At 42.5% G+C, this 24,955-nt stretch overlaps 1 protein-coding gene across 1 annotated transcript in view; it reads left to right on the top strand.

Annotated features, from left to right (window-relative positions):
* pdlim4 (PDZ and LIM domain 4) overlaps positions 1-23,903 on the top strand; it is a 46,147-nt gene extending 22,244 nt beyond the window's left edge. Inside the window, exons 4-7 of the mRNA XM_047606626.1 lie at positions 8,628-8,917; positions 11,103-11,260; positions 18,982-19,120; positions 21,414-23,903. Of these exons, the coding sequence (XP_047462582.1) occupies positions 8,628-8,917; positions 11,103-11,260; positions 18,982-19,120; positions 21,414-21,618 (792 nt within the window). The 3' untranslated portion in view covers positions 21,619-23,903. The remainder of the gene's footprint in view (positions 1-8,627; positions 8,918-11,102; positions 11,261-18,981; positions 19,121-21,413) is intronic.
* The last annotated feature ends 1,052 nt before the right edge of the window (positions 23,904-24,955 follow it).

Genomic DNA, 24,955 nt, shown 5'->3' with positions numbered 1-24,955 from the left:
ACCCCTCTTGACCAATTTAGCATGTTGAATCTGTGGTAGTAAGTATAAGTTCCTCACACCGGCCATCTATGTCCTGCAGAGGTACAAACTGAGCATAGAGAGCGTGATATGAGGTATGGTTTTATTAATAGAGTAAAGAAAAGTAAGCACGCTTTTCCGCGTCCAGCAAACGGGCAAAACTCTGGCTTTCATGTCCCAGTCTCAGCACCGGCCCCCGTCTTGCTTTGATTAACACAAGGAAATACCAAACCTGAGCTCGAGGAACCTTCGGCTTTATACAAACACAGACGTGCATGACAGGAGGATTTTGCTTGCGGGTAATATGAGAGGAGCAAATTTGTCTCTCTCCTGCTCTCTTCTCCATTAACTCTCTGTATCTGTGGAACATCTTATCCCGTCCTTCCTAAAAAAAAAAAAAAAAAAAAAAAAAATATTCCTCTGGCGTCTCGTTTAACGAAGTGAACCTGGACGGCTGGAAACCGCCGAGGCCGGTCCATTTCAGCGTCACGTTCAGGTGAATTCTTCTGCGCGTGGGGAAAAGAAACATCCGCTCCCTGAGGTCACATAAAAGACCGAAGTGTTCTCTTTCTTTGCTTCCCGCTGTATTCCGATACAGCCCGAGCACACAACAATGCGGATTGTTCTTGAGACGCGCTGGAAAATTATATGCGCACTGCGACCTGCGTGATGTGGAGCAAACTTGAAGCAGTTTGGACGGCATGAGCAAAAATGAACCGAATCAAATCGCTGGGTGACGGCAACGATTCCCATTCCCAAGATTTGATGTTTGAAAGCCTACAGCCTTTATAGTCTTTTCTTAGCGGGGTGAGAACTGAAACCAAAGGGCCACACCAGGACAGTTAAGCTTATGTATAAACAAATTCCTCCACACGTGTTTATTTTCTCGCCTTCACATGCACTTATTTGTGTTTTTGCCCAACTCGGTCAACTGAGGATACCGCAACAGGGGAGAATCGCAAGACAAAGCATTTTTTTTTTTTTTTCGTGCACAAACACTACAACTCCAGCCCAGTAAAACACTGATGGCATCTTTCAGGACATTCCATTTTTAACATTTCCCTTCCTATTCATGCGCTCCTGCATCCACTGGCTATGTTGGAAATTCCAGTCTCACTTGTGGGAATGTGCTACTGAGGAGGAAGTGACACATGGAAGCTATGAGGTGTTTCCTTTCACCTCGGGACCATGGGAGACGCTCATAAAAGCCGATGAGGAAATGCTGTATTTTTGGATAATACACTATGACTGGATTCTGTGGAGGGATATGACTGTATTTGTAAAAACTTCTGGGTTCTTTCTTTTAATACTTTGGGGGATTCTGTGGGGCTGCATGATGCTTTTCTAAGGAACTGTTCTCATGCCTTGGCAAGACTGTCTACAGGCTACCGGGTGTCACGCTTTCTCAAAATGACTACAATGAAGGGGGCTGGCCGGGATGAGGTAATAAGAAAGGGGTTTTAACCACCATGTGCATGAGTAGCTTCGACAACCAAATTCTTGTCCGAAGCTCCCCTGCATGGCTGTGGGAAGACAAATGAGTTGTGATCAGATGAGAATTTCCAAATTTCATTCCAAAGACTGACGTGGACTAGAGTGAGAGGAGTTTGTGGCAGTGTCTAAATTTTAGAAAGTTCAACGAATCATTTGGATCTCTGACCGAAGTGCCGCTCTTTTGTCTTCCACTTCAGAGGGAGTGATTACACAAACACTGGTGAACTCTTCCAGGACCACTCTCTTCCAAGTTGACTCACAGTTGCCACTCTACTTTCAGATGAGGAAAAATCAGACAAGCGCACAAGTGGGAATTGGTGTTTGTGTTGGCTATAAATAACTTTCATTGTTGGACTGCAATCCTTCCTCGAAGTGGTTAGTTTCTGTTTCACCTGAAGCTTTTCTTTGGGGCTTTCCAGTTTTCCACAGGCACCATATTCCTAGTTGCTGCAATATACCGATCAGCCACAACATTGAAACCACTGGCAGAAGAAGTAAATAACATTGACCACCTTGTTACAACACAATGTTCCATAGCAATGACATGGGTCTTTGATGGCAGCGGGATGCAGCCTGACACAAGCTAACACACAAAAACGCTTTAGGAACAACTCAAAGAAACATGAAGAACAGCACAAGATGTTGACCTGGCCTCTAAATTCACTAGATCCCACTGGACCCTCTTAGACGGTCCATGTCCTACACAGTATTAGGAAGGTGGTTTAAATCTTATGCCTGATCGGCGTACCTCCCCTTCAGCTCTGGCAAACCTATCATTGTTTAAGACCTTTCCACAGATGACATGTTTAAGCACACCAGAAAATATAGAAAGATATGCCTGCTGCCAATTGTCTTAATCTGCAAAGTTTGAACTTATTTGGAACTTAACTTGATATAAGACACCTTTTTGTCGCCTTATTTTCATACTAGAAACACGTTTATCTTGCACATCTAACATTATAAAATCAGCTTTACTTTTAAACCAACAGAACCAAAGACAAGTCATGCAATAAGGTACAACCTAGAAGCGTATTCCTGTATTTCTTTGAATCGATTTGATGTGAGGACAGCACAGCGACACCTCTGAACGCAATGGCCCGGGAAAAATTCCACCTCTTTCCAATGAGATTTTTAAAGTGAAAATGCCTCTCTGCCTTATAAATCTCATCTTACATCTGCGTTTTAGCGTTCGGCTGTCAAGTTTTACTCTTGGAACATTTTTATGCACCAGTAAAGCGATACCATCAGTTACTGACATTTTGGGTTTTCAAAATTCCTTCCCTTAAATTACACAGTGGCAGCTTCAAGTAGGTGGGAACGGACTATAGTCAGTGTTAAAGTCATACAGCATTTTTTGGCAAGCCGTGTCAGAATGCCATTCGTTGTAGCCAGCCTGTGATTATATTATGGTGATAACCATTGTGGCTGAGCACTATGGCCTTGTGGAAAGAATGAGGCTTAACAATGCGGAAGCTGCAGAGGTCTGGATCACACGTCACTCGAGGCTTCCAGTCTCGGCCCAGGAGCTGGCAGCTAAAACCGAATTCTCCAAGCTAACATTAATAGGAGCTGACAGATAGAGTCCTTGCATGACTTACAGACCACTATTCCCCCTCTGCTTGGAAGAGAATTATGCTTTTAAAACAAAAGTGTGTGCGTGATTCAGATTTGTTTTATGAATGGAACAAGGCGTTTGCCTTCCAACATCTGACATTAAGAGCCATTTGTCTTTTCAGAGTTCAAAAGTTGTAGGAGAGGCACATTCATTCAGAGCAATAATAAATACTCAAATGTTTTGGAACCAGGCTTGTACTATAGCTGTAGGGGGTTATCAGGTGGCTTCCGATAATCTTAATGGCTGTCAAAACATGTTTACTCGGTCCACCTTTACTTAATCCCTTGTCTGGAAATTACAAACCAATGAAGCATTGGTGGAATGTCTTTTTAGCAGCCCCACGGTCATTCATGGCAGGCTTTTAGGATCACAGACCTTGGACCCTGCTCATTTGGTTGTTTGTGTTCACTAATCAGCTGGTAATCCCCAGAAATGTCCAAATCGGTGGATGGGATTTCTTAACGGAGCCTTCCCAGCTTTGCTTGGCTGCACGCATACTGAGGAGTGGATTGAGCCAGTAAGAGCACTCTCACCTCCTAAAGGCAAAATGTGCAGAGTGACTGAAACTCTTTGAGAATTTAGAAGTCTTGCTCAGGGTTGTCAGGGATTAAAAGGTTTCTGTGGGATTTCTTAGTCTTAAACCATCAATTTTCTGCTTTTCTAAACCAGTGAAATCTGTCACTGTAGAGACAGAGAAGGGACTGTTGTCGATGCTGTGTAGGAACTTCATGGGTATAAGCAAATTTATGGTCGACTTTGGTAAATGTATTAGTCGGTAAATATCTGGAGGTCCCCTTTTTCGTTCTTTTCGAAGCCAAAACGGTTGCTTGTCCTGATGGTGCTGGTGATGATACTCAGATTTCATATGTGATACAATACACATTTGTTCATACCAGCCTAAAATTATACTTGGATTTTATAAGCTGTGAAAAATCAAGAGCAGACTATGCAGGACCACAGTTACCACCGACATCCACATGGGGATTTGAGTGATCTCTGTTTTAGACAAGTGTTGAGTGCATCTTGGTTAACTTTGATATGCAAATTTGCACCAGTGACCAATGGAAAACCATCCTGACTCAGCTCTGGGGGAGATGAGTGACAAAACATGGAGGAAGCTAGTGATTCTTTTTCATTCCATCCACTTTTCTCAAACTTTACCCGTAACTAGACTGGAGCAGTTGTTTTTTTTTTTTTTGTTCTTCTCACACGGTCAGTTTACTTGAACCAGGAGCCTTTTGCCACAACATAAACTATACATCTAAATAGTTGTTGTAGTTGTTCCCACTTTAAATGCAGTAGCTGACACCTGACATTTTCAGGCAGCATCACCGCTCTGCGATTGGCTACAGCACGACAAAAAGAAATCAGAGGAAAATTGCAGTCGTATTTTCATACATTAGGAGCCCACATTCCACCGCTTTGTTAATCTTCCACACGACACCCCCACCATCCAACTTCTGCTCTCTGCTACCTCTCATCTGGCCCGTCTGTCTTTCCTCGCAGCGAGACACCCAAGGCCAGGCCCGGGGAGCCATAAAGGCCTGGTTTGTGTTTGGCTAGTGGTGCAGAGCGGCATTTGAAAAGCTTAATTTTGAATGTCCAGGAGGATTAAACTGTGCAGGAGGCAGCGGAGGGAAGGAAGTGGGGTGCATGCGTGTGCGTTATCATGAATCGGTTGCACTGTGGGCCTGGTGAGCCAGGCTGTGCTGAGGTCTTGGTCCTCGGTTAAAGAAGCGCATATGACTTCAATTAAGGTCCTCCACCTCCACCCCCCTCCGCCCTCCTCCTCCGCTCATCTGTCTGCCACTCTCTGACCAAACTGTAGTTGCGGAGTGAGACAACGTAGCCGCCGTCTTCTCCCATTCAAGCTCATATTAATCAAAGTAACTTTTAGTCAGGTTAATGAATGGATTAGCTGTTCGGTGCATGCTCTTACACATGGCCACTCTTCCTGAACCATTAGCCATGCCTGGTTACCATTGGAAAAACAATTCAGTGAAATCAGATGGCTGCTTGATTTTTACGAGCATAGAGCAGTAGACAATGCTCATAAAAAAACTTCTTTTAGTTCTTTCCCCCACCCCCCAACCCTGTGTCGGAGCCAGAGGAAATGCAGCCCAGATTTGAGAGAAAACGAAAGAATAGCTTTTCTCAAGAAAGAGAAATGAGGAAATAGATGATCTCACAGATGGAGGTTTTCAACAGCCGTGTTATATGGCGTGTGTTATACCGACAGGCTGAGGCTGCTCGTATAAATTTTAAAAAGTTTCGAGAACAACATGTTTGGGGCGATAAGACGTTCTCCAGATTTATGTGACTATCACCTAAAGACAGCATCTCCATTAAACCTGCATTCAGCCCAGTCGTGGAACAGGAGAGTAAATCTCTGTAATGAGACAGTCGGTTTACAGCTGATGTGCGTAATAAAAAAGAAACCAAGCCACAATACTGTTACAGCAACTTGAAAACGCTTGCAGGTCCTGAATGTTACCAAACTGGCATTTTTATAAGGCAAGCGCCAGATGTGCTGACTAATAAATCTACCATCCGCACTAAGCAAATATCTGTGGAACAGACGTGCACACCCAGAAAGGAAACACTGGTATGAAGGGGAAAAAAAGACGAAAGGAATGGATGGAGAGGGTGGTTCAGTTAACCTGAAGTCTCAGACAGAGACAGATAATAGGTAAAGAGGCCGTAGCTTTTGTGAAATTTTAAATCTGGCCTCTTTTACTTCATTTTAGCAATATCTTTGTTTCTGTAGGCAACAGATATAGAGATATCACTTTATTTTTTAATGTTATATCAAAACCTGACGCCTATAGTACCCACAATGCATCTCAATATGAGGTTTTGTTTGCCGTAAGCTTCTGCACTCATGCAGAGATAAAAAAAAACAAACAAAAAACATGCTGAGAACTGGGAACTTATTTCTAAAATCCACAGATTTGTGAGTGGCCAGTTTATCCTGAGTTTGCAAAAAAATTGAGGTTCCTGAAACAGAAGCTTTTTGAGGACCACTCCATTCATGAAAACCGCACAGGGTTGAATTGTTATATAATAAACACTTCACAATCTGAATGACTTTTGAGATGGGCAGAGTCTGGGAAGATACTGAGCTTTAAAACGGCTCTTAGGGAAACAAATGCAGGGTTTATGCAATGATGCAGACTGATGTATGAAATGAGTAGATGCCTTTAAATGACATTTCTGCATCACAATATTTCTACTTAAACATGTCACCTGGTTGTACACCCTGTATGGTCCTTGTCCTTTTCCCCTTTAGGCTCTCACCACTGTATATTTGTTCCCGATCTGGATCTAGGTGCTGTGATACAGTACATTAACGTGTGATTACATGCAGTGTTTACACAGATTATGGTCTTAAAATGTAATGTCTTCACTGTCGTGCCCCTGCAGCAGCGTGGAACTTAATACACTCTGGGGGATTTTCCTCCACTTACTTCCTTTATTCTCCGAACCCAGGCATGAATGAGCTCGCCTGGCGATGAAGGTTATTGTCCTGATCATTATCTGCGGATTTAGCCCTCGTCTCGTTATGAGAAATGAATACTGAAGTCTAAAAAAGACATGTAGGGGCAGCGAAGTGTTCCGAAGAACGTCACCCTTCCAGTTTTGTGTGTGTTCTCAGGAAATAGAAAGATCTTGAATGAATAAATAAACAAATAAATAGGTGGAGTAAAGAAAGGGAGCAAAAATCTCCCACGGTTTACAGAAAACGTTGAAGAGATAATCATTAGGGTTGCTCATTAGCATGCTCATAAGCATGGCCTCTTTTTCAGTTGACCTCTTCTCATACTGTGTAGAAGAAGAAGTCGAATCGATCACAGATAAATGTCGATAGGATTATTTCAGTTCTTCACAAGGCCTTTGCCAATTTGGGACATTTCATAAAACGTCAAGGAAACTTTGACAAACTCCCTATGAAGTCCACCATCTGTGCAAATACGGCTAAAGATAACGAGTAGGATCTGGTTTGGCCCGTTTGCCTCTGTGGTGAGAATCAGGCTTCAGCGTGTCTGGTTTACTCGGGGAGGAAGCCGCAGAGAGCTGGGTGTTTCTGACATCCTGCCCAAACAGGGTTTGGCTCTCGGGGTGAAGCTGCTTTGAGCTCCTACTCCCCTCTCCGCTGCTCCCGACTTTAACCAAGTATGGCTATCTGCTAGCGCTTTGTTTTATGGAGCTCCTGGATTCATGCGTCTTTGTTGCCCGAGGTTTTTGTGGAGCGCAGGCAGTGGGGGTGTCCGGTTTCTTCAAAGTCATCCGTCTTGACTGCAGCAGGCTGGGCAATGACAGAGCGCTTTTCCAAGCTCAAGATGTGGGCTTTTTGGTGTAGACGAGAGGAGGTTACAGCATCGTGAAAAGTGCTGAGTACAGAAGACATGTGTGTCTATGTGTGTGTGTGTGTGTTAGCGCGCGTGTGGTCTGGTCGAGGGCCGAGGACAGGATGACATCCAGCCGACCCATCTGTTGCGATGACAGGGGTCTCGTCTGGAGAGGCGGTGAACCTCCACCACCTGTGGCTGGTGCCCTTTAAACTAGTCCAAAACACACACACAGTCACGCACACACTAATTCCAGTGGTTCACAACAGTCCCGTCTTGCTGTACGGTCGGACTCGTAAACAGGCCTCTTTGTTTCATCTGAAATGTTTATAATCTGAAGTTATGATAATGTGCAGCCCTGCTGACTCATTCAAAACTGCTCCTTATCTGTAAAGTTCAAAGCATTATCAGAGGTGGTGACATCATCCAAAGTACTGCAATAAAACTTTATCTGCAAACTTTAGTGTCTGGGAGACGATCAAGCTGGGGCCGTTATCGCTGCGGCGCTGATGGCTGCGCTGAACGCCGAGCGGCTCGGTGATGTCACTGCGGCGTTTGTGCAAATGCACGAGGAGGGCATTGACCCCGGCATGAACGCACTCGCTGAGTATACAGCGGGGAGACTGTAGGTGTCTGTGCATCTGTCCTGCGTTAGTCGGACAGCTCCGGCGCAGCGCTTACTGTATGTGGCAAGAATCTGCAGCCTTTCAGAAGAGATAATCTTCTGCGGCGTCTTCAAACTCTTTAGTAGCCAGGAATATTTGTACCACATGAGTTAATTTGTTTGGACAGGAACATCTGAAAGAAATCGAATGTGAGCTCCTTCTTAATAAGCCTGGGTATTAAAGAGGGCAAAGCAGAAATGAAGTGGAAAAATCTTTTCTGTCAGACCTCACCATTGCAAAGCCTCAGACGGTAACAACCGCTCTAGTTGCCTCTGAAGAATTGTGGTTTTATAACCAGGGCCTTTTTTTTTTTTTTTAAACTCTCATTTCCTAAACTAAAACATAATGGTTCATTCCATAATAGGTCCATTACCCCCTTTGTTCTTCTTTGTCACAACAGTAATTCCTCCTCGTTTGTCTTTTACCACTAAATCCAAATGTTCACTTTGTTCACTGTCTGCCTGTTTTTCTCTTCTTTCTCTTTAGAAGTTTCGTCCCATCACCAGCGGATACACCAACAGCTACCCCCGCAAGTCTTCGTACACCTCCGAGGCCCAGTCCCCTCCGATTTCCCAGTCCCCTCAGGCTCCTCAGCCCGTTCACCTGAACAACGGACACTCCAGACCCAACAACGGCCACAGCTACGGCTACGGGAACGGGACCGGGCACGCTCAGTACAACAGCCCGGCGGGACTTTACTCTCACAACGGCAGCAACGGAGACAGAGCATCTCTGCCAAGCAAGATGGGAGGTCTCAGCCTCAGCGCCACACACAGGTGAGAGAGGATCAGAGTGTTTGTGTTCTGTGTGGATTTGAAAAGAAATGGGACCTAAATCCAACATCAACTCACAGTTTTGACAGGATAAGTAGATGAGTCTGCAGGGCTTAATGTTTCTTACTACCGTTAATACCGTTGCTCTTCCGTCTCTTTCAGTGAAACATCTGGAACGAATACCTATGTTTATACTGATAACTCCAATAAGCATAAGGCAATCATGACCTCTAAAGTAAAACACAACTAAAAAGACACTTTTTCTGTGAACAAACAAACTTTTAAGGGACTATAGACTCCTTGGCTTTTCAAGGGCGGGGCTTAGCTGGAGGCAAAATATCTCTAACACTACAGCCTGTGAACGACGGTTAGCGTATTTCAACAGACTGTTTTGGTGAGAATGGATGAGGAAAGCATATTTTAGAGAATATACTAATGCACTCACACTCTGAGGCCGTGAGTGTTATTTTAAAAAGTTGACTCTGACTGATGGGACAATATTCACTGACCCCTACACTCTCACTCACTGGATGGATAATTTGACCATATGAGGACACAGAGTGGACGAAGTCTGGTCTGTCCTTATCAAGTGAAGCCTCTCCAGCAAATATATTACAGGAAATAAGTGGAACCACTGTGGAGGGAGACGTAGCAAATGCAACTTCTGCTTGGACACCACTGAAAGATACAACTAATGTTGCATTAGCTCGCGGTTAGCATTAGCATATATCTAGAATCCATAGAACATACTTTATTTTCAAGTCACGCTTTTACTCTATAGTCTGCATATCAAAGTTTGTTGGAGCAAACTAAAATGAAGTATGTACTTGAAATAAATAATAAATAATTGTGACCGAAATAACTTAACGTTATTTCAGTCACCATTTAGACTAACCCATAACCCTATCCAGGCTGAAAATGGATGTATTAGATATTCATTTTACCTGATTTCAAATGTGCACAGCAAACAGAGCTTTGTTGATGAATGTCTCACTCCAGTCGTTACTTTTAATCGTGTTCAACCCAAGTTGTCTACGTCTGTCAGTGACTCGTATGCAATAAGGCTTAAAATACAGCATGACAACATTTTCCTGGGTAACAGTGACAGTGTTTGCCTCAAGCTTCCCTCTGTTTTGCCTCCAGCCAACGTTGTCACAGTGTCACAGTGTCACAGTGATGAAGGCCATGAAGGGATCTGTTGGCTCCAGGAGCTTTTTATTTATTTTATGTCCCAGGCTCCTCGCTGCACAACATCACTGTGAGAAAATCACCCAGAGAAATAGTAGCTGAGCATCTGCATCTAAAATCCATCAACCATTGTGTTGTCAAACCTTCACCAGGTATCATTTTATACAAAAACAGCAAGGCAGTTTATTATGCTTCGCAGATGCCTGCGTGTGTGTGTGTGTTCTCAATCCGACAGATGCGCACACAGGAAAAGACACACTTAGGATGTCTCATGACCCACCTGCACAGATAGCCATGTTGCCTGGAAAAGCCATTTGTTGTTGTGCATCCCCTCGAGCGTCCAATAAATGTGTGCGTTTTGTCTCCTGGTGAACATCCTCTCCAACACTCCCAGAGTTCAGCTTCTCTGGACCGTTAATCCGCACTCAGCCCCTGCACGCACACAACACACAGACAAAGATACGGTTAAACACTGTTTTACCAGCGTGCATTATCTGCTGCCACTCACTGTGTACCTCTCTAACTCAGCCTTTCCAGCCTTCCTGGTTAAGTGTGTCAGGATGTGCACACATCTGTCAGCAGCCCCATTCATTTCTGTAAATATTTAAATGTTTCAAATGGGGATCTATCCTGCAAGGTTTAGGAATCACTTGATGGATGGACGAGCATGCAGAAACAAGATGCCGTGATGAAGACTTCACGTCTGTGAAATTGCATGTGGAGTGTAAAGCACACGCCTCAGTTTTCCCCTCTGAAAACAACATGCGCTGACTTAAAGAGTGAAAAATGTTCTTCCGCACTTTTGGTCCTTTGCCAGCCTGACACCAGTAATCTATTCTTTTGTCTTTTTAAGTTTGTTTTATTCCTACAAACACAACCTCACGCCGAGTACCAATGTTGGAAATGATTACCAAAGGATATGTGTGTTTTTGTTGCCTTTTTTTTTTTTTAACTCATTATCTTTTATATATTGACCCTCTGTTTCCATTGCATCCTTCAGCCCAGAGCCTCCCATGCACTCCCCTGTGAGCCGTAACGGTTTTGACCCACAGTCAGACGTCTACAAGATGCTGCAGGACTACGAGGAGCCCGTCTCTGAACCCAAACAGTCTGGCTCCTTCAAGTACCTCCAGGGAATCCTGGAAGCCGAGGATGGAGGTAGGGATTTATGTGTTTGAGTTTGTGTAAGCATGTGTGTGTGATGGATGAGTTAAATAAAAAAAAAAAAAAGAAGAACAGAACAAAGAGCGGTTTCCCTGCAACAAAATATGAGCGCTGCGTTTGGAGGGATGACACGTTTTACTGCTGCTGTGGTCCATGGTAACACATGAAGGTGATGAGGCTGTGGCCACAAACGACTACAGGAAATGAAAGTTGGGTCCACATAATGTCTCAAAGCATTTTATCCAAATAACATTTCAGTATTCATTACTGAATGTACGGCTCAGAACCAGCAGAGAATTCCCGTTTTAGAAGAAGGAAGCTGTTGATTGTTGGCGTTTCGCTCGTTTTAAAATGAGTAAATTGACTATCATAATAGACTCCGTTTTCTTAGGCCCTGAAAGGCTACGCAGTGCCAAGCCGTCCTAAAGGGGTGCAGTTTTGCACATTGCCAAAACAGATTCTATTTAAGGTTCGGCTATGATGCAATATCAGCTATTATGACACACTTGGCTGCTAAAGCAGGTATAAAGCAAGCATCTGGTCATGCCCATGTGCATCTATACAATCTGTGCGGATTGCTGGATTATATCAACAGCATGTGTAAATTACTGAGTAAATATTTCCTCACATGCAGATGAGGCTTGTGATTCCAGCCACAGGAACATCTTGCACGGGCAGTTCCAACTGTCTGAGTGGCATAGCTTTCCTTTTATAGGAAAACACAGACAGTTTGAGGTTAAGAGACAGATAGGACCAGGGAGAAGCTCATAAACAGGAGAAAGGTGAAGCGCTCTCAGTCTTGAGTCACGTACGGCTGGACAGGGGAGGGGAAGTTTTGTTAAGGCAATTTACTGCAAAAACAACCTCACCGAGGACAATGAAGCGAGAAATATGGTTTTCCTGTCGGCCTTCTGACCATCCTGCATTCCAGCTTCGGAGCAGGAGCCATGTGACGCTGACAGCAGCAGATAAAAAGCTAATCCCTGGAACTAAAACCCTTCTCCTTAAGGTTTCTGTGTTTACCACTAAAGCAGGGCAAGAGTTGAGAAAGTGGTAATGGCGAGCCATGGGTTGGTAATAGCTTAGGCGTCTGAGAAGTGGACTTGAGACGCAAATCGTCAATGATTAATGTTTTTCACAAGCTTAAACTAACACGGAGGTGTCCTTGATAAAACTCCTTTAACCATAGTTACAGTTAGAAGAGTGTTACCAGCTGCGGTTGAATGGATGCATTTTCCAAGTCGCCATGTGTGTTTTTCTACTGATAAATAAAGGCTGTAATATGAGAATACTTCCCCAGAGTCCTCTACGTGACTCTGAACTCTTCCTTACTCTCATTAGAGAGCCTGACCTCGACTCAGAGTTTTGTTCGGAGAGAGTTTACGGCGCTGGTTTGACTGATGTGGGTTTTGGATGCTGGTGCTGCTACAGATGGTTTTCTTTACAGAGTCTAATGTTGGTTAATATTTGTTGGTAATTTGAGTACCGTTTAAAGGATCCCTTCCAAGTGCAAACAACTCCGAAAGGTGAACTGATAAGTTAATAATAAATGATAAACATCACTTAAACCACACAAATTTAATCCTGGATGTGGAGGAAAGAAAAGGCAGATAAGGAGAGACTACAGGCCACAGGTCACGCACAAAAAAAAAAGATCTAATAAGATTTCTTGTCCCGTGCACATAAACATGTGATCCCAAGGAGCAAGGAAAATTGATTTGTCAGGGAGTGAAGGTGATGTTCTCATCTAAAGGAACAAAAATGAGGGATTAGGTTCATCTAAAAAAGGGATGACGTGACGAACAAGAACAGGTTCAGTGGCTGCCAAAGGAGCTGTGCAATTCACCCGATGGTGGTCCAGGGTAATACACTGCTAGCAAAATTATAAAATCTGTTTCTGAGCAGTGGCTGGATGAGGCCTGTTGAATGCACGGACGGTGGCCTTGAGTGGTCAAAACATCTTATAGCTTTATTACACATAAAAACAAACCCAACAAACACAGAGGAGATTCACAATAGATGCTCTTACACTTGGTCCATATTACTTTTCAAGTCTTTCTATTATTATTATTTTGTTACGCACCAGATCTTTGCAATTACCCTAAAATGTTATTATACATGTACAACATATATCCCATAGTTCGCTCCTTATAACCTGCGTCAACCTTAGCAAAAGCCTTCTACAAGTATCAGGGGTCAGCAGAGGCAAAATCTTTGGTTGATCAGACATTTTTCATATATTTGGTTCAGATGTTTTACTGTGTGAAAATAGCCACCTTCCAATCGAATCCCCCTCCATGCTGGAGTATTACTTAGTTTATGTCCTTCTTTCAATGTTTCCTCCCATTCTCCCATTCATTTAGATGGTGTTGTACAAATATTCTCCCGTTTCTGGTGTTTCTGCAGGTAATCCCTTAGCTGCAATAATTTATAAACGTCATGGTGAATAATTTGTCTTTGAAGAATTTCATGGATTATCCCTTAAACATTTGTTTTGACCCGTAAACACAGCTATTTTTAATGAACACACACAAACTCACCAACTCCTTAAACTCATTAAAAAGTCATATTTGCAACCCATTCCCGACGGACCTGTTAAACAACTGCTCTCCCAAATTATTTGCGGTCTAAACCTATAGAGAAGCCATTGAAATATCTCTAACATCTGTTTCTCATATATTTAAATAAAGCAATCCCTTATTTTCTTCCCCAGTAAAATCCACCATTATTGCGCTTGGTTATCACGTATCTGAGACTCCCTTTGATGTGGGAGCTGACAGGATAATTCACAGCATAAGGAGCAATGTAAACGGCTCCTGCAGTGAGGCCTGGAGCAGAGCCAAACCAGGCTGTTTCCTTAATTTATCGCTTCGTCTAACACTCCGAGCAATAAGAAGGAAGGAGACAGATGCTAATGACAGATGCAGAGAATGTACGGCCGCTGATGGGTTAAAGGCGTTTAAAGGGACCTCCTTTTTGTCTGCTCTCAGTTGTCTTTCAGTTCGGGAGACGGGCGGGTTGATTGACAGGCTGAACCCTCGATGAAACGGGGAGACAAGTCAAGTTGACACAGGGATCCTTTTAAAAGCTACCTACCGCTTTGCTGGTGTCATTTAATCTGTGTGAGCTGTTGAAACCCTGCCACAGATGTTGCCCTTATCTTTACTTTGGTGGTTTCTTGTGAATGGCTCAATAATAATAACAAAAAAAAAAAAAAATACAAGACAAATTAACAGCTGACCACATCCCGTTAAAGGTGCATCATCTTGTCCCTGAATGCATGCCTTCCTGTCAGGCTTTTAAATCACTGTAGTCGCCCGTCTTTTGAAGGCGGGAGCCCCTGCAGAGGCAGTGTTGACTTTCAAGGGCTTTTCAGAGTTAAAACAAACAGGAGTGTCAGTTTACCCAGAATTCCACGAAGCTCTGCCACGACTGGACCGCGCCGTGGATGGAAGAGGGGTGGAGTGGCTGTTAAATACTGGTGTAGAGTTAGGGGGCTCGAGGCGATATCACAGGATCAAGTTTTAGTGCAAGAGGAGACTCCTTTTTGCAGCACTAAATTGTTAGAAATACAAAAAAAAAAAAAAAAAAAAACATTGAAACAATAGTGAAATAACTGAATTACATGCACCACCAAGAGCAGTTGTGGCGCATAATAATAATGAAAATACAACCTGTTGCACCCATAGACTGTATAGAAATATGGACAACTCGTCCCCGGTCTGAGGGTAGAGCCAAGTATGTATAGTATACATGGTATTTATTTATTTTTCCTATTCTCACGCTTCTATGGGAACACTTAATGGCAAGGTTGGCATGGCAACTTGCAGTCATCATGATGTCACATCCTGTATAGCATCAAATAACTAAAATGAAACTTATCAGAAACATTGACACTCGATTATGCATCAGCGTTACATTAACTACGTAAAATGACTGAAACCATCCTTGAAAAAAAGACCTGCAACCAGCCACCAGGGGGAGCTCTACTTGCTTCGGCTTTAAAACGTCTGTTTTCTAAATCTCTGAGTAGAGGGAGGGAAGGTGTGGATCTCCTTCAGGCAGCTTTCTGTGTAATTTTTCTACCTCAAATTAAACTATCGATGGATGTTTTTTGTAGGCGATTGTTCGTTTTTGGACTAAAGTGTGGAGTTGTAGAGAAGCGAGTGGCCAATCACACAGTAGCCAAGACGTAAAACACCCCGGTCTGTTTATCTCTTTTACTCTAAACATGAACAGAATGTGTATTGATGAAAACTTGAATCGAATAGTGTGTGAAAATAATCATCAGGAATTAGATTAGTCAAGTGAGCGGCAGCACAATTCTCTTATACGCTGTTATGTAATCTGACGTCCCCTGCTGGTCTTTAAAAATATACATTTAAGGAACTTAATCAGTGGCTTTTCTTTCTCTGAGGCGACGTACATATGTTTTCTACATTCTGCGGTTAAATACTAACAAAATAAGCTTTTACATATGAACTTAACTGTTTGTGTATGTTTGAAATATGTGCAGAGAAATTGAATTGTCGACCACTAGCCATGCGATTTTATGGGCTTCATTATAGAAAATAAACCAACTTGATTGAATTAACCCTAATCCTCTAAGAGTTGAAAAGGGAAATGCCAAAGCCCCCTCTGTAAAACCCCTGTCCTTTGTGCAGTTATATATCTAAGTCATATTTTGTGCTGTTCTTTAAGTATGAGACCCACATTCAAACTGTTGTTTCTCAAAAAATGGATGCTGTTATTTTTAAGTCACTTATCATTTATGGGAGTTTAATGGATCCATCCCTCGAGAAAACAACAGGGGAAAAAAAGGTTAAAACGATGCAGATGAACCAGAATCGCATCAGTCATTTTCATTTTATCCACTAATTTAACCCTGGATGTGGAGAGAAAGCAGCAGAGAAGACGGACGTGGAAAAACCCCGGCAGGAGGCAAACATGTGATTCCAAGTAGCGAGGAGCTTAACCCTTTGGCTGTCTCATGGAGACTGTCTTTTAGCATTTTCTTTTTCTCTTTTCAATATGTCTGAACAACCAGTGTCGTCAGAGTTACCTTGGAAAAGTAAAAGTACATGTTTTTTATTAAGGAGGCAGCATTTTTTCTACAACATTCTGCCCGACCAACGTCTTCAACTCTCCCTAACTCACTGGTTTTGCTACAAAGTCTTGACTTGGAGACTTTTAAGTCTATTTTTCCTTGGGGAGGTGAACCTCTGACCCTCTAACCACTGCTCCAGTGGTGGTATTTCCAGCTGAAAAACACTCATCTCTCTCCTCCCTCCATGGGGGCTCCCTATTCTCATCAGTTCAGGGTCCTTGGCCTGAAAACTGTTGAAGATTAGAGTAACTAAGATTAGAGTTACTAAGTAATGTGTTACCGGCATCACTGTGAGCAACAATGAAAGATCATGGCATGAACAAAAAGAAATACTGATCCTTAGCTTTGACGAAAAAAAGATAATAATAATTTCCTTCATGCCTTAAGAACTTCAGTTCTTTACTCGTTTGTCAGTCAACTAAAATAAATAACGTGTCTAAAACTTGTATTTTTGACACATTTCAGTTTATTTTATTCTGACATTTCCCACTCACACTGGGGGATGAGATTACGTGGAGCTACTGTGGTTGGCTAGGCTAGTTAGCTGGTGTCTTCTTGTTGGTTGCTAGCGGGTAGCTAACTGCTAGGATGCTGCTCGGTTTTTGTTTTGCTTCAGATCTTGTCCTGTGTATTAATTCATTCTCATATAATTTTAATATAGTTGAAATCCTTGGGTGAATTCAAACACGCACAGCATGCAATAAGAACCCAGGCTCCCAGACATTGTTTCCGACCTCCATGAACAGCAGCCGTCTAGAATAACATTGATTAACCTCAAATTGTGTGTTTTTGAGTTAGGGTTAGGGTGTAGGATTCACACAATGTGCTGCAAATTAGACAGTAACAGACAGTACGTGTCTGTCTCTTTAACAGCCCACATTACTCCTGACTCTGCTCTGAATGCATTTATTACTCAGCGTCACATAAAAAGCTTTTCCATTAGATTGCATCACTAGGTAATAGAGGCATTAATCCCGGGAATAATATACCCAGCTAATGTCAGCTCTTAAACACACCACGGAGCAGTCAGAGGCTAACTTTTATTGAGGGATAGAAAGGGCTTTGAGGCAGGTGCCAGATGAAAGGTAATTACGCTGTGGTTTGGGGCAGTGAGTAGTCTCTGCTGTCACATCATTGGTGAAGTCATATATGGTTGAGTCAAAACCACAGATCCAGCCCGCTGCGCTTAGAACCAGTGGAGTGGCTTATGAAGCTATGCCCGATTCATACATTCCAGACTGGCATGACTAAACGCTTGAGCCGAGAGCTTATAGTAAAAAAAAAGAAGAAGCCATAGGAGGGCAGTTCCTTTGACACCAATATAATTAACAGCTTCTGTAATTTTTATTTTATTTTTTTTAAGAAATAGTCACAGTGAGTTTATGACAACATAAACGAGCATCATCCTGGTTTTCCATTTAACAAGCTAAGAATTAAATAAATGTTATCATGACTCACCTTGTGTCATTCATGTACATAGACTACCAGTCAAAAGTTTTAGTCCAGCATCCTCCAGTCTCCTCTGGTACAGTTGGTCAGAGCTTCATCCTACAGAAAGATAATGACCCAAAACTTAAGTCCAAGCTCTACCAGAACTACCTCAGGATAAAAACAAAATGAAAAGCTTGGAAACATGGAGTGGACCATGGCCCAGTCTCTAGACTTTAACCCCGTGGAGCTGGTTTGTGATGAACTAGACAGAAGTGACACACATTTCACTTCTGCAAGAAAGTCGAGAGTATAGAATATATTTTGGGTTATATATTGATTCCATGATTTTTTATTTATTTATTTATTTATTTTACACTTCAGTTTATTTGGTCTATGTTGGATGGATGGATGGATGGATGGATGGATGGATGGATGGATGGATGGATGGTTTGGGTAGGGAGTGGTGATAAATAACCAGAAGTTGCCTTTAGCATGACTAATGATGGACCCCTGATGGTGAAATAAAGATCAAGATTGTAACTATGCTGGGTTTGGTCTTGGAAGTATTCTCTTAAACGGTGACTAGAGCCACGTGGGAGTCCAGGAGGAAGTTGTGAATTAGAACCAGTTCACTAATTTGGTAAATTAGCAGGTCTCCAGTTTTTTGATTTTTCTTTTAATCTGCACGCACATCTTTGAGAAAGTAGAGTCAGAGAGACTGTGTCACCTTAAAGCTCATTTTTGCTTGTAGTAACCAGTTACTTGTAACAACACCAGACAAAGACATTCAGAAAGAGTCCAAGTGAGTTCAGTGTTGAGCAGAAACTAACCCGTGGTGCCCACTTTGAGAGGAATGTGGGGAAAAAATGCATTACTCACCTCGTCGTACTATCTGGAACTCAAAGGGAATTTCCTGCACAGTTTACAGCCTCGTGTACTGCATCCCCCCTTCAATTACCCGATATGTACTAACTGGAATTTACTGCCTCCATAACACATGCATGTTTATAAAAACCGGTTACCAGAGTCCCAGGGAGGACGTGTGCGTGTTTAGTCAATGCCTTGAAGTCTTGGAACTTCTCGTGCATTCATTTCGTATTTGTAATGCGTCTGGTTTCTGAATGCTTTATTGTGTAGGTTCCAACATTTACGCTGTGGTTGTTTCTGTCATTTCCAGGTGTCTCACCAACGGACAGGATGAGGAACCTAAAGTCTCCAGTCAGGTCTCCAATCCCTAAGGTGGGAAGCCCCATCCCCAGCCCCATGCCTGGTCTCCAGAAGCTTCCACAGTGCACGCGCTGCGGAAATGGCATCGTGTAAGTGTTATTAGATAGTGTAAAGCAATGTATGTTAAGTAAAAATGATTCTAGGGATATGACCAGCTTTCTGGAACACCTTAAAAATCACTACGCCCGTGGTCGTAAATGTTTAAGAGCACGACCTATGTGAGATAAGTTCAGGTTCATCCCTGATTCTGAGGTAAACCAGTTATCCTGCACTAATCAGCCTGAACCAACAGGCCTTTCATAAGAACTCCGCTCCCATTTATCATTTTAATGATTAAACACAGACATCCTCCACACCTTTTCCCATGCACTGGGTCTCAATACACATGAGCACATGCACACTGCTGCATAAATTTACATGCAGCTTTTGCCAAAGTAACCACATGCGCCGGTAATTCCCCTCCTCCATAAAAGCAGCTGCAGGTAAGTAATGATGTCATATGCTTTCTTTACCTTTAACAAGAGGACATTGTGGGAGCTTGCAGGACATAAACTCTTATGACCTCAGAGCACTTAACAGCATGTATAGAGCACTGTGTCAAGAGTTTACGCTGCAAATCGTGTGGTTTCGATGGGAAAGCGGTTTAAAAATGAAGCAGGCGTATGACTGAATGGTCTGTGGTCCAGAAAGGAAAATCTTATTGGGAAGAGTGACTGAACAGTGAACGCCCTTAACAGCAGCTGTCACTGCGAAGCGCTGAACTTGATAAATGCCCTGATGCTGATCAGGAGCCGAATAGACGTGTAACTGTACCAGGTCTCACAGGTGTGACAGTATGAATACGTGTTGTGTTCTTTGAAAACCTTCCCGATACATCAGGTAATGACACGCATTCAAATACCTGGTTATAAGGGCGATAAATGCCGATTTGCATGGTCAACATGTCAAAGGGTGTGAGTCAGTGTTGCCAACATCATTTACCTCATTTAAAGTGATCTGTTCTCTGCAGTGAGACACCTCAGTAAAACCTGCTTTCAAGAAGCCACTGTTCATCAGTTTCATGCATCGTTATCAGTCTGTGCAGTTTTTGGCATTTTAAGTTTGGTTTTAAACAAAAAGAAATATATAAGAAATAAGAGTTTATTTAATGTAAAAAACGAACAGGGTCCAGGATGGTCAGGAAGTTTTTTTATATATATATAATGAGGGAGCTCTTTGGGAAGGGACATAAATAGCAAAGCTCAAAAGAAAAGTCCAAGGCTTCTCTAGCTCGACTATACTGTATAGATAGAGGGTCTGCAGTGACGTCACTTCCGCCCGGGGCCACGCCCCCCTGAGTGACAAAGACACGGTGAAATGTTTCAGTAAATATAAAAATATCAGTGAGACCGGGGAAAATGTGGATTATGAGATCAAATTAAGGACAACTGGATTCAAATTAATATTACCTGACACTAAATGTGAACTACAACACCAGGTTTCTGTGTCTGGATTCCAGTTGTTTCTTCTAATGCAGTGATACATTTACTTCTCTTTTCTTTGGCAGATATCTGTTAAAATATAAAATATATCTCTGACTGTTTTTCAGATCTGTTGCTTCAGTCAATCGCACAACAGCTCTTCACCTTTTTTTAAAATTAAAATTAAATTAATTTTACAATTTAGACGCTATTCAAGTCTATGATTTAAACTAATGCTGCTAATCTGTATGTTCAACCGTCACTTTTTACCACTCAGTGGCTGTTACCATGGAGACTTCACCAGCTGTGACGTCACGTGCATACCCTCTATATAAAACAAAACCTTTTTTAAGGTGGCTATTTCATAATGAAATCATTTAAAACTTAGGTAATAAAAAACTGCAAACAGCTGTCTTCACCGTGTTTGTTTCATTTTTGAATTTAAGTATATTTGCCTCATTTTTAATGTATGTAAAAAGAAAACAGAGGAGAACCAATGGAGGCAGCAGTGGTTATTTATAAAACCAGACGTTTCTGTAGGTGAAGAAGTAAGAAGCAGTTGTTGACAGGAGTCGGTGATTTTGTAGCTCTCCACAGAAAACTTCTCTGTTGGTCTAAACGAACCACTGACATGGGTTTGGAACAACACTCGGATGTAATTTTAGACTTTACGGCTCGAGGTATGTCATCTGAATTTGGCTTCGCCGAGCGCTCGTCTTCTGAGTACGGAGGAGCACCAGGTTTTTTTCGTCCAAGAAGCAGCCAAAAATATTCCGCTGAACATGTCCCAGGCTGTCACAATGATCCATGCCTGAGAGAGAGCAGTGTAGCAGATGTAAGCTACTTCTACAAAACCAAAAAAAAAACGAAAAGAGCCTCTCTAAGCTTAAGCCTAACCCTCTCCCTTTATATTCCCATCCAGTGGCACCATTGTGAAGGCCAGGGACAAGCTCTACCACCCCGAGTGCTTCATGTGCGACGACTGTGGCGTCAACCTCAAGCAGAAGGGTTACTTCTTTATCGAGGACAATCTGTACTGTGAGACCCACGCCAAGGCCCGCGTCCAACCCCCAGAGGGCTACGACGTTGTTGCCGTGTACCCCAACTCCAAGGTGGAGCTGGTCTGAGAGGGAGGAGCTGGCTGTGCTGTAATATATAACCGGGTAGTGTGGGGCTAAAGGGGCGTCCTGTCTATCAAACAAGGGCTGCTAATCTTGGATCGGTTTTGCATTTGGGAGAGCCTCGCTGATCCCAGATTAGTAATTCCACACTGACAGACTTGCTAATGTGTATCGTGCATATGTTGACAGAAAAACAGAAAAAAGAAAAAAAAAGACTGCCTTCATCTCTAAACCAGCGTGTTAATATTAAATATTCTAGATCCAGGAGATATGCTGAGCACCACGTCAGAATAATTCATTTACTACCAGCATAACCAACTCAAGCCTTACAGTAACTTTAAGACTTTTGTGCATTATCACGGGAGGTTTTTGTGCTGATTGTTGTGTTTGCAGTGGCAAACTGCGCAGAGGATTTTGGGGGTTTGTATCTTCTGGGACTGCTTTTGGATTGTCCGCACAAGCACATTACAAAGTGTCCGTCTGCATTGTGAGAAGTCACATAAGGTGGAGCGATACGTGTTTTGTTTTTCTTTTTGTTTTTTTTAAATTCTCGGTTAAGGGTCAAAAGGTTTCAGTGTCTTTGTAATTATGCTACAGTTAAACTCATTATACTCTCATCGGATGCATTTTTCATTTACGTGTTTTACTTTTCAGACTTTCTATGCTACAAACCAGCGGCGGCAGGGGGGGCGTCTATGTTTAATAACCACTTATTCTGCTCGGTTTGATAAGCAATAACTCACTGTAAGCAGGTCTCTGGCTAATTGTTGTGTCTTTTCTTTGGAGACTGGAATAACATGGGCTCAAAGTAGGGTGAATACAGTTTGGAGCTTGCAAAGTACACAATAATTCCATTTTACACACAGTTTTCTGCTTTACACAGATTTTTTTTTAGTATTATTATTATTTCACAAATTAGTTTCACACCACTCGTGCGAACTGGAATAATTTCTCCTGCAGATATATATTTACAGGTTTCCAAGGGTTTATTTGCTTCGACAAACATCGGAACCACCTTTGAACTTAATGACCCTAATTTGAGCCCACGGGTTTACCAACCAAACCGTAACCTGTTGTTGTAAATGAGTCCACATGCGGCTGTGCAAGCACCACCCTGCGAAAAGTAAACACATCCCCGCGTGAGACGTCCTGGAAGCTCCGTGAGAAACTTTAAAGGGCCAATCGGCCGCAGTAATCTCCCCCAGATGTCATCACGGCGGCCTTAATTTATAAGCAACGAAATTCAAAAGGAATGAGACTTTAATGATGGAGTGACTTAGGTTAGCGCGGTGCTCGCGAGATATTTTGAGCCGCCGTGATGCACACGTACGCACGGGATTAGCGGCCAGCGGTGGTACGGGTGCTTCGGGCTCATGCACCTGACTGAGAGAGGAACTCGCACTAAAGAATTCCTGCTCATAAACGCAGGAAGAAAAAAGAAAAAAATCTCCAGGTTCACATCAATATGCTCTCCCCCTGTCAGGACGTATTTAAAAAAAGAAAAAGCAAATGTACATTTTAGACGGATGACATGGACCTCCTCCGTCGACCATAGAAATCTGTTGTAAACTCAACCGCCTGCAACATGTGGTAGTAATACACACTTTGTTTTGTCTTTTTGGACCCACGGCACAGATTCATTACAGTTCCTCTCCGAAAGAGAGAGAAAAAGACAGAAGTTGGAAGCATGCATAGCTGTATTCCCTTCCTACTATGATTTCTAGATTTCAGGTCACAGCCAAACACCTGAAATGTATTTCTGCGCTTCCTCTGAGGAGAAAGGGAGGGAGCAAGAAGGGGCCGAGGATGAGAAATGAGGGGCCGGTGTGTATTTTCCCTTTCTGACAGAAGAAGTATGTCATTATCTAGCCATCAGCTTATTGTGAATGGTGGGGGTGAACCGGGTGGAGCGGAGCGTTGTTATTCCTCATTTTAGAAAGATTTCTGAAATGAGAATGAATTTTTGCAGTGCTGATATCCATCACCGTTCCCCATATATTTCCCATCCACACTTGTATTCTTGTAAATTATGTGAAAATGTCTATCGCCGCCACGTCGTCTCTTTGGTCTTGTACATATTTGTTCCGTTGTGATCGCTTCAACATGCAGTACATAACTTGTCACTCGCGTGCCTTCGCATACTGCCTCTAAAAGATTCCTTTAACACGAATCCTTTTCATGTGTTTAACTTATTGTTCTACCAGCACGTGTTTTTGTTCTGGATCTTCTCGTTTTGCTCTTTATTTTTTTTCTAGGTTCTGAATAAATGGAAAAGCTGCATTACCATGAAATCATCGTTCGTGTTCTTTGCTGGGTTTAGCTGAAGGGATTCCCACAACTTCAAAAAACACAATTCATCTTAGCTTTACACCCTATTTCTGACATGACACTTTCCACCAGGCGTTGCAGTGAGAAACTATGTGTGTGTCGTAACTGAAATACTCAGACGCACGCATCACAGAGGCCTTAACTCTGATTATTAAATTGAGCAAGCCTCGTTTTGAGACTGTTAATCCTCGTCATAAAAAAGTGGCCCACTGAAACACATTGTTATAAGAGCAGAAAGTCTTGGACAAGTTTAATGAGACTGATTTCAACAGTGTATCGTACCATATTTGAGTTCTTATTTATGACTGTGTGCGCAGACAGTGTTGGTAATTAATTAACTGTTGGTAATTAAATTAATGCTGTGGCAGAGTAGTAAAACTAGATGAAAGTAAATGACACAAGTTACAAACAAAAAAAAACTAAATCTTGATTAGAAGTTGGAGGGAGTTTAGAGGACTTTCCATTGTTTCCTTTATGGAAACAGTACACGGCTGAGTTTCACTGTGATTCAGTTTAATTGGACTGCGTCTAACAGGACTGTTCCATCATCAAGGACTTTTTGATAAGTTTTGCTGCAGCCCATACTGTACCACTGACAGGAAACCGAATCATCATTAATTCAAGTCTCTAGAAGAGAAGAAAGCTCAGTCCCTTTCTTGGAAATGTGCTAACCACATGTATATCGGTCTGTAGAGCTTGTCCCCACAGTAGGAGCTCATTCAACAACCAGGGTTTTGAAGATGTGGTATGAGAGAAACCAGGGTGAGAGGGGTCAGGGTCAGTATTCAAGACAATAAATGAAAGAGAGAGAGGTCTCCATCTCCGCAATTTTCAAACTGATTGTTTTGGATCAATAAAGAATCGGTAGGGTTAGCTGAGGAGGTTTGGAGATACAGACATTTGTACGACTCAGCTTCGCTTCAGTCGCCATTGTTTGATGTGAAGCATGTGTAAGTTACAGCATCCAGGTCCTGCAGTACCATGAAATTGCCACAATAATAAACACAACACTCTA

This window comes from Mugil cephalus, chromosome 15 (assembly GCF_022458985.1).
Source record: "Mugil cephalus isolate CIBA_MC_2020 chromosome 15, CIBA_Mcephalus_1.1, whole genome shotgun sequence".
In the NCBI taxonomy this organism is placed as follows: domain Eukaryota; kingdom Metazoa; phylum Chordata; class Actinopteri; order Mugiliformes; family Mugilidae; genus Mugil; species Mugil cephalus.
Note: the sequence above shows the minus strand (reverse complement) of the source record. Positions and strands in the feature narration are given on the sequence as shown.